Source organism: Littorina saxatilis, linkage group LG9 (genome assembly GCF_037325665.1).
Source record: "Littorina saxatilis isolate snail1 linkage group LG9, US_GU_Lsax_2.0, whole genome shotgun sequence".
NCBI lineage: Eukaryota > Metazoa > Mollusca > Gastropoda > Littorinimorpha > Littorinidae > Littorina > Littorina saxatilis.
This window is the reverse complement of record NC_090253.1, coordinates 15,127,793-15,137,792: the sequence shown is the minus strand read 5'-3', so window position 1 is coordinate 15,137,792 and position 10,000 is coordinate 15,127,793. Positions and strand designations below refer to the sequence as shown.

The window sequence follows — 10,000 nt, the reverse complement described above, 5'->3', positions numbered from 1 at the left end:
GCGACTTGTTTGCCGTTGTTGTTGGTTTTTTTTTTTAAATTAAAAACCGCACAAAAATGGTGCTAAAAAATCATTCATTGACATTGTTATCATTTTACTGAATCGGTTGATAACATTTGACAGCTTTTGGGAAAAAGAGATACGATCGAGCTTGAAATTCCTTCAGAAGGAAAGATACAATGCGGCTTGGGGGGGGTTTCTGTAGGTTTTTGGTTGTTGTTCGTGTGTTGTTTTTTGTTCTTGTCGTGTTTGTTTGCATGCTACTGCGTGAACCTATATTTTATGTTTTATGTGTGTTGTCCTTTTGTCCAATTGTTGTTATAATCGTTTACAGGCAGGCAGGGTGTGCCGAAGAAAATGTTCCATTTTAAATGTAACATTTTAGTGGACAATAAAGTGTTGTTATTGTTATTGTTATTGTTATTGTTATCATTTACTCACGGTCTTCGACAAAAAAAACTAACTAATTTTGCCCCCCTCCCCCTCTCCCCCTCCCCCCTCTCCCCCTCCCCCCCCCCCCTCCAAAACAAAATTCGCTATTCCCCTTTTTCTGTTATCGTGTGACAGATGATCCAAACGAAAAGTTATTATATTGTGTGTATGTTTACGTGAAAGAATGTGTGGTTTACAACGTCTCGTGCTGCTTCGTTATTATTAAATATTGAATTGGTGAAACAAATAAAGGATGTCTGACTCTTTCAGACTACGATCAAAAAAATGTGCAAAGCGTTCATAATCCTTCAACTCATCTTGCGTGATAGACTCCACGCTCAGTTCACAATGGGCACATAATTAATAAAACAAACCCACAGTATTCAAGACGATAATCTGGTCGATATGTATGACGATCGAAGGCAAGCTGTTGGGTTGGTACGAACCTTAATTACCAAATGGCGTCCTAGCATGCAAACCGGTCCAATCAAGACAAGACGGACTGCAAGTAAGAAGAGTTCATAAGAAAAGAGTGCACCAGGTGCGAAATGTAAAGAAAGACGTTTTATGTGGTACGTGTGTACGTGTGTACGAATTGGAGACAAATGTCAAAAACAAACTGAGATGGAAACTAAATCAATCGCATGAATTAAGGACATAATAGTGTATTTAAATCTCGAGTCAGATTCATTTTAAATGTCATGCATATGTTCCGTCAAGCAATATGCCTGCAGACATCCCTGGAAAGAAAAGGGGAGGTAACCTTATTCACATTTTTAATGAGTTTTATCTGGGAGTGCAACACCAAGCAGATGTCATCCACTCTAGTCTCATGCACTCCGATCAGCAGCAGTTCTGTGGGATTGTCGTTGACGTAGGCGAGATTATAAAGGCGGGCCGCACCTGTTGTTGTGCGCTCATTGCTCGAACCCCATCTGGAGCCACCGACGGTATTGCTGAAACAGCGGTTCCGACCCTCAGCCATGCTACCGCCGGCAAAAACCATTCAGCCGCCCAAAGGACTGTTTTCCTGGATGATTTTCAATATTGCGGCGAGCTAGTTACTGTTTTAACTGTGAAAGTGAATCGATTGTTTTTACTTTTCGATAACATTTAAGTCAATTAATCAATCGATAAACCATCAAGATCAAAAAGTCAAGTTTTCTCTTCCACACAAATCTCTATTGAGTTCAAGTTCTGAGCATTCTCGACTGTTCTTGTGGTGACAGTTTTCATCTTTCTAGCTTGGCAGAAGAAACGAAAAGGGCTACCTTCTTCAGAAAGCCAAGCAAAACGTTCAGCAGATAAGGTGCTTTTGTCCTGGAAGTTGAAAAAAGAAGGACGCTGAGAACAAAGCAAAAGTGAGATTAAGACAAACTGATCAAAACAATTAACGAGGACATTATTGACCTAACCAACAACAGTGCCAGTTAAAAACAGTAGAAAATACATCAACAGCAAGAACAACAGCAGCAGAGAGCATTGGAAGCAGAAGCAGAAACTATATTAACTGCAACAGCGACATCGAGATCATTTGAAACAGTAGCAGGAAAGAACACTAACTGCAACAGCGACATTGAGAGCAACAATACGAACAACCTCTACCAGAAAAAATCAAAGCAAGAACAGCAGGAGCAGCAGCAGATACAGCAGCATTAGCAACAACAACAATATCATCAACATCATCACCACCAACGACAACACATCAACATCAACGACAACAACCAAAAAGCCACCATGGTTGTAGCGGAAACCAACTCGCCGTCCCCCAAAGCAACACATGTCAACAAGGCCTCCGTGGGTCGCCAGGTGTTCTACCAGAGCAAGCTCGTGCAGGAGAAGCAGGACCAGAAGTACTACCTTCGCTTCCTCCCCGAGATCATCTTCTTCCTGTACGCTGCGGGCAAGAACTTGGTGGACATCACCCTCAAGCCCTTTATCGTCAGGTCCACATGCATGTCTTACTTTGTCCACAACGCCACGATCTGTGATAATCTGGGGGAGCATCCTGAGGCTGAGCATCTGGTGGGTTTTGTTTTTAATCTTCTTATATATACATATATATTTCTTTTCTGTCTTTCTTTCTTTCTTTCTTTCTTTATGTATTTCTTTCTTATTTTTCTTTCTTCATTCTTGTCTTACGTTGTCCACTATATCACCGGGGCTAGGGGGAGGGAAGGTGGTCGGGAAATCACTTTTTCGAAGCTTCATGCATTTGTTGGAATTGCATTGTTCATGTAGTAGAAGTTGTGTTTTTGGCGAGGTAGCGACAGTTCGGGAATTGACAAAAACACTCAAGGATTACATATTAATGTCTGTCTCGATGTACTATATCTTACACTGTCACACACATTTTCCGTCCAACCCCAGATGGTCTTATCCCAAGTGAAAAAAAACTGATAAAAAAGAATCTGATATCGTTAACCGAATCGCTTGGAAAGAGAGAATGCTTACTGTCCTACAGGCTAAATATTACGCCTCTAAAGGATATGATATGGGTTATATGATTCGAGTTTTACGCCCTCACGGCTTTTGATGTATATGCGTATTTAGGTGGTATCAGCCATCTGCACTTATGGTAGAATGACCAAGATCTTTTACGTGTCATTGTGGTGAAAAACCGGCACGGTTGGCCTAGTGGTAAGGCGTCCACCCCGTGATCGGGAGGTCGTGGGTTCGAACCCCGGCCGGGTCATACCTAAGACTTTAAAATTGGTAATCTAGTGGTGCTCCGCCTGGCGTCTGGCATTATGGGGTTAGTGCTAGGACTGGTTGGTCCGGTGTCAGAATAATGTGACTGGGTGAGACATAAAGCCTGTGCTGCGACGTCTGTCTTGTGTGTGGCGCACGCTATATGTCAAAGCAGCACCGCCCTGATATGGCCCTTCGTGGTCGGCTGGGCGTTAAGCAAACAAACAAACAAACAAACAAAATTGTGGTGAAACGGGGGTGGGACATGGCTTCTGTCACTGGGTCTTCACATAAAGTTGACCCGTGTCCGTCCCGGCCCGAATTCGAACCAGCGACCTTCCGATCACAAGTCCAGTGCTGTAGCAACTGAGCTACCGACTGTGCCTTTAATCCGTGGTTTTGCCAGGAGTTGCCTATCTTAATCACATGGGAAGGACTGCGTGTGCCTTCAGGGGATACCATTGATTTCATCATGGCAAATTTGACGAATGTGAAGAATGTGTGAATGCACTGTACCTGAATATAATTGCACACAGCACGATTTGCTCAAACACGCATCAGACATAATTATTACATTATAATAATAAAATCAACGTGAGTGAATGAGCTTTAGGGCGCCGCTTCTCTCCGGTGCAGGAGACCAAAAGTAGTTCAGAGGCTGAGCATCTGTCGGTAATACTGATACCGCCCTATATGACGCAGCAGCCTAGTAACACTAACTAGAACACGAACAAAGGGAGTAACTCAGGGGAACTAACTCATCTCAAACCTCACAAAGAGTTTACTTTTTTTTGCCTTTTTTACGAATTTTAATTAAGATTTACAAAACTTTTCTTTTGCAAAGTGAAGGTAGTCTTCCTGCGCGATGGAACAATTTGCAAGGCAGAATCTTATGGTATAACTTTGGAAGCGATCTTGGGGCCTTTGTATCTAAGGTATTGCATCGAAAACATATTCTCAACACAAAATTCATGGCAAGCTGTCCCCGTGTCACAGATCCAGAAGCGGGCAGCCCTATTCCTGATGGTCAACCAGTTTCTGGTCTACGGTCCGGCCGTCCTGCAAGGCATACTGTGGGGGGAGTGGAGCGACCGCAACGGACGGAAACTTCCCATGATGACGCCTAGTCTCGGCATCATCATCGCTGCCCTTTTCTACGTCATCAGTCCATTCTTCCCGCTGCACTCCGTCTGCTTCATCCTCATGGGCTCCATGTTTCAGGTGAGATTGTGGAGGCTTGTGTTGATATGGGGGGGGGGGTGAGGGGGGAGGGGTGTCACTTTTGGGGGGTTGTGGGGTTGGGGTGAAAGGAGAGAGAGAGAAAGAGAGAGAGAGAGAAAGAGAGAGAGAGAGAGAAAAAGAGAGAGAGAGAGAGAAAGAGAGAGAGAGAGAGAAAGAGAGAGAGAGAAAGAGAGAGAGAGAGAGAGAGAGAGAGAGAGAGAGAGAGAGAGAGAGAGAGAGAACGCAGAAGAAGGAAATTACTAAACCATATTTCGTGCTACGCAAACGTCCTCTAACAAAAGCTCGTTCTTCTTGCAGGGGTTCTTCGGCAAGACAGCAGTGTTCACGATGGCTCTCTACAGCTACGTGTCTGAGATCACCCTGGAGAGACGCCGCACCGCCAAGTTCACCTCTCTCTTGGCCTTCAAGTACCTGGGATGCTTCAGCGGGGCTCTCCTCTCGGGCCTCATCATCCAGGTCGCCAACATCCCGTGCGCCTTCAGCTCCGGTGTCGTTCTGCACATGGTGTGCGTCATCACTATTTACCTCTACGTCATCGATGACGCGGCGTCGCGCGAGCGTAAGAACCGCCTGCACAAGAAGGGCGGCAAGACGTGCTGGGACGTCTTCTGCAGCTCCGGAACCGTCTTCCTCAAGCGACGGGAGGGCAGCGGCAGGACGGCCATCGCCTGCATCTTCATCATCTTCCTCTTCTACCAGTCGTGCCAGACGGGTCACCAAGAGAACCTGGTCCTGCTGGTCAGCCGGGTCCCCCTCAGCTGGAGACCATCGCTCTACAGCTACCTGGTCAGCTTCAGCGACCTGACCACCGGCCTCTGTCTCATCGTCTTTGCCCCCATGCTGATGAACTGCTGCGAGGCACGCGACACGCTCGTGCTCTGCCTCGCGCTCTTCTCCATCTCCTTGCGGGGGCTGTTCGTAGGCATGGCCTTCAAGACCTGGATGGTCTTCATCGCCGTCGGGATGGGAGCGTTCGGCGGGATAGCCATCTCCGTGCTCAAGTCTCTGGCGTCCAAGTGCGTGGACCTGGAGGAGCACGGGCAGACTTTCGCGCTGTTCGCGGGCACGGAGACGATAGCCAAGATTCTGGGCAGTGTGGTTTACACCTTCGTGTACTCCTTGACTTGTGACGTGTTCCCTGGGTTCCTCTTCGTCATGATGTCTGTGATCGCGGCTAGCTTGATTCCCTTGGCGATTGTCGTGCACAGGTGTCGACCTCGGCGAAGGCTCAGCGTGGTTGAACGCTTCAGTGAAGAGATCGAAGATGTTTGAAAACCAGGACTCTGAAAACACTTCAATGCTAAACAATTATGTTTAAACAGAGCGGTTTGACTTATATAACAACTAACCTGACAGCCGGGACTCTAAAACACTTCAATGCTAAACAATCATTGTTAAACACAGCGGTTTGACTTATATAACAACTAAACTGACAGCCAGGACTCCAAAAACACTTCAATACCGCCATTGTTAAACAGAGCGGTTTGACTTATATAACAACTAACCTGACAACCAGGACTCTAAAACACTTCAAGGCTAAACAATCATTGTTAAACAGAGCGATTTGACTTATATATCAACTAAACTGACAGCCGGGACTCTGAAAACCCGCCCTGATATGGCCCTTCGTGGTCGGCTGGGCGTTAAGCAAACAAACAAACAAACAAACTCTGAAAACACTTCAATACCGCCATTGTTAAGTACAGCGGTTTGACATGTACAACTAAACAAGAACATCAAGAAGAAAAGTTGTGTTTCTGACGTGCAAGCAGTCAAGCTGAACAGTTCAACCATCAGCTATCCTCCGTTCTTGAAGTTTTGTTGTCAATTACAGTTTCCAATGCACCTGGTAAGCTGAGTCTAAATCGAGATGTTTCAGTCGTCTTGCACTTCCTGAGTTGCATTGATCCCAGACCCATCACCACAAAAGGGAATCGGATCGTCTTTTTAAGGGAAATGGCGTGTCGTCAGTGCTTTCCCGTGACTTGTAACGCAACAAGCAAACCTTGTTGAAGAACCAAACTTAAAGGGTTATCAAAAGGTGATACACGTCAAGGACACTTCTGCATTAAAACGGGTGCACTTGGGAGCTGCAACCCATGAACGTAGGAGGAGAAGTAAAACAAGAACAAGAACCAGAAAAAGATCAAGAACATGTTTTGTTATCGGAATGTGTATTGACTGTCATTTATAGAACGTGTCCATTAGCCATCTGCTTGTTAACGTATAACGTTCTTAATGTTGTTATTGTTTGAAACGTGTATCAAAGAAAATGAATAAAACACGCTTAAACCAACAAGAAGAACAAGAACAAGAACAAGAAGAAGGAGAAGAAAAAGAAGAACAAGAACAAGAACAAGAAGAACAAGAAGAACAAAAAACAAGAACAAGAAAGTGGAATACGTTCTTGGAACATAATTCCACCGCTTGACGAGACAGACAAGGGACTGTACGTTGCTGCTTGTGGATGTCTTTCATGCGTGTTTCAAGGAGACAATCATGTTATACACATGTTGGCATTTTTGAACACGTTATTACCGTAGGGCTTAACAAAAATATGTTGGTTTATGGTACCCCGACCGACCCTATTTTTTTCCCGCCGACCCTAAATTTTTATTCATTTCTAAAAAAAAAATTAAAAAAAATATTGGCACATTTTGCGAACCATACCGAGACTAAGGGGAGTAACCTCCTTTAAAATCGACTAAATTGTAAAAAATAATAATTTTAAAAAAAAAGGAATAAAAGCCGACCTACCGACCCTATCTTTTTTGGTCACGTTACCCTAAACCAACATATATTTTTGTTTGGCCTAGTATGTTTTACCCGTTTCCACCTCCCAAAAGATGAGGATGAGTGAGAAAGGGGTTAATCTGTAGAGAACACTGAGACAGCAGTAGTTAACTTTAAATCAATAGAAATTAGCACATAATTGTTTTTAGCGATGTCAAGTTTTGACCCAAGCTAGTGAATACTCTGCTAGAAGAGAAGGAACGTATTTCGACGAACACAAAGCATACAAGCAAGCAAATAAACACTCAATAAATTAAAACAAGCGAACCAAACTACTAAAACAACTGACAAAATCTTCACCAAAACGTTCTCATGGTTGATAAAGGACCCATGTTCTTCTTTTCATATTCATAATTTGTGTAGTTTTGCATCTTCTTCTTCGTCGTCGTTCGCTCAGACAGCAACTCCGGAGGCCCTGATGAAGGCTGCTGTACGCCGGAGGCTCTCCATGGGTCCATAGAGTTTGTCCCTCATCGGTGTGTCAGCAGGCCAGGTCTCTGCTCGCAAGTTTTGGTAGGTTGGACAGTCCTGCAGGAAGTGTTCCACTGTCATTGGAGATGTGCCACAGGGAGTTTTGCATCTGAATGGTTTTGTTTGCAAACTACTTGATTAAATGCGGCGCAGATTACATCCAACTTGTTTATGGTAACGATTAAAAATAATTGTATCCAATTATCTTTTTATATACAACTTCCACGCAGATATAGCTTACAGTACTTTGTCCAGGATAAGGAACAGAAAACATAATGTAAATAGCGTTAACTCTACGTATTAATAGTATCTGTAGCTGCGGACATGATGCTTTCAGATCGATACAGAAGCTAGAATTGATTAAAATGGATTTTGAAAAATTTGAAAACCAAAGAGCTAAGAGTGTTTTACGCAAGTTATATACGCAGATCCGTGTGTGTGAAGGGGGCAGGGGGGGGAGGGGGAGGGAGATAGAGGGGGATTGCGCGATTAATGCGTCGGGTCAAGTGTCACATGCGAATGGATTTACTGATACAGAACCTGGTCCCATGCATTGGCATTTGGGCGATCTATGGGGAAACTGATTATTTTGGTTTCTAAGCTTTTTAAGCCCAGAAATGCACACAGGTTACTTTATTACATTCTGCTGTATTCACATTCCGAAAAAGCATACCAGCCTGCTTGTGTAAAATGGAGAACATCGTTTTAAAGAATGCTTTTAGTTATTAGACGTTAACTTGCGCCCCCCCCCCCCCCCCCTCAAAAAAAAAAAAAAAACCACCCACCAAAACAAAAGGAAAAAAACCCACCAGCAGATTAAATGATGAAGATCTATTAAAAGTTTCCACATTCAAGATCACTAAATTTGAAGAGAAATTTGATATTCAGTGTGATTGTAGTTTTTTTTATTCAAGGCTATAAAATACAAGTTCTCACAATTTACGCTTTTGTAACTATCTAGTCTGAGCTATGCCGTGTATTGTGACGATGGCACTCATAAAAATGTAACTTAATGATAAATGTTTTACGCCCTTACGGTCAAACCATTAGGGGGATTTAAAATGTGACTCGGAAAGTACACAGCTCTAATTATAAGGTAGCAGTCACTATGATGGTGGTGGTGATATTATTTTTATTATGGAAACAAATGAGAGACGTTCTTTGTTCTTTGTTGTTATCTTTCTGTTGAAATTACTTAAACAAGCATGATCTGTGATTGTACTTTGATAATAGATATTATTCACTGTCCATTCAGCTCCTGTTCAGTTGTGTGTTCTTTTCTTATTCGACTGCAAGATGAAAAGGCCACATGTAACCACATGAACACACATTCATGCACACGTATGTACACATACAGACACACGCACGCACGCACGCACCCACGCACGCACACACAAACACACACACCACGCACGCACACACACACACACGGTTAAATTCACCACAAAACGGGTGTGTGTGTGCTCTTTTTTTAATGTCTTCGAATACAGTAGAATTATAGAAACGTTAGGTCCAATCAAAGATATCTATGGTCCAATGACGACGAAATAAGGGAAGCAACCTAAGTGTGCTTAGTAAGGAACATCCTTATCAAAGTTTTCTCCCTTAGTTGATACTAATCGATGAGCCACCCTGAAATCCTGTGTGCAGGACTGGTCATGTGCACACTCACACACACACACACACACACACATATATACGCACACGCACGCTCGCACACACACACACACACACACACACACACACACACACACACACACACACACACACACACTACACACACACACGTAATAGGTTGGAAGAAACGTTTATTGCATAATTATCACAGGAGATGCATAGTTGAATTTCACGCGCCACCTCACACCACCATCGAACCATATAATTTAAATTTATCGTGCAAAAAAAAAAATAGTAATAACAATAAAGACAAAATATGACAAAGAACAAATAATGATTAATTGACGAAAATCGTTCTTAAAGGGCAAAGTCCTTCTCATGTAAACAATTCGGCTTACTCTCTCAGATCTGGCTAGGCTATAGCATGGGATAAGACGAACCCACCGCTTGGACACATACCAACTAGCAACACCCTGACTATTCTGTCTGTGCAGAGTGAGTTTTTCAGTTCATGAATTAATTTATGAAAAAAGCGACTATAAGAGCTTCTATATATATATACGACTTGTGTCTGTGTGTGTGTGTGTGTGTGTGTGTGATTGATCGCCATGCACGGCCAAAGTTCTCGATGGATCTGCTTCAAATTTGGTGGGCTTATTGACAGAGACCCCGGACACAACCTGATCGATGAGATATTTCAACACGTGCTCTCAGCGCGCAGCGCTGAACCGATTTTCGTTTTTCACTGCACGTT

At 43.5% G+C, this 10,000-nt stretch overlaps 2 protein-coding genes across 3 annotated transcripts in view; both read left to right on the top strand.

Annotated features, from left to right (window-relative positions):
* Positions 1-1,368: 1,368 nt before the first annotated feature.
* On the top strand, positions 1,369-8,883 carry LOC138975374 (lysosomal proton-coupled steroid conjugate and bile acid symporter SLC46A3-like). Of its 2 annotated transcripts, XR_011458632.1 has the most exons (4): positions 1,369-2,457; positions 4,120-4,344; positions 4,663-7,517; positions 7,727-8,883. XR_011458632.1 is itself a non-coding variant. In XM_070348037.1 (3 exons), the coding sequence occupies exons 1-3, from the start codon at positions 2,170-2,172 to the stop codon at positions 5,635-5,637; spliced, it is 1,488 nt and encodes a 495-aa protein (XP_070204138.1). In that variant the 5' UTR covers positions 1,369-2,169; the 3' UTR covers positions 5,638-8,883. The 2 variants fall into 2 exon arrangements, 1 of the variants encoding a protein (XP_070204138.1); XM_070348037.1 differs by having other exon boundaries at positions 4,663-8,883.
* Positions 6,322-10,000, top strand: part of LOC138977104 (uncharacterized) — a 6,487-nt gene continuing 2,808 nt past the window's right edge. Inside the window, 1 exon segment of the mRNA XM_070350013.1 lies at positions 6,322-6,331. Within this exon segment, the coding sequence (XP_070206114.1) occupies positions 6,322-6,331 (10 nt within the window).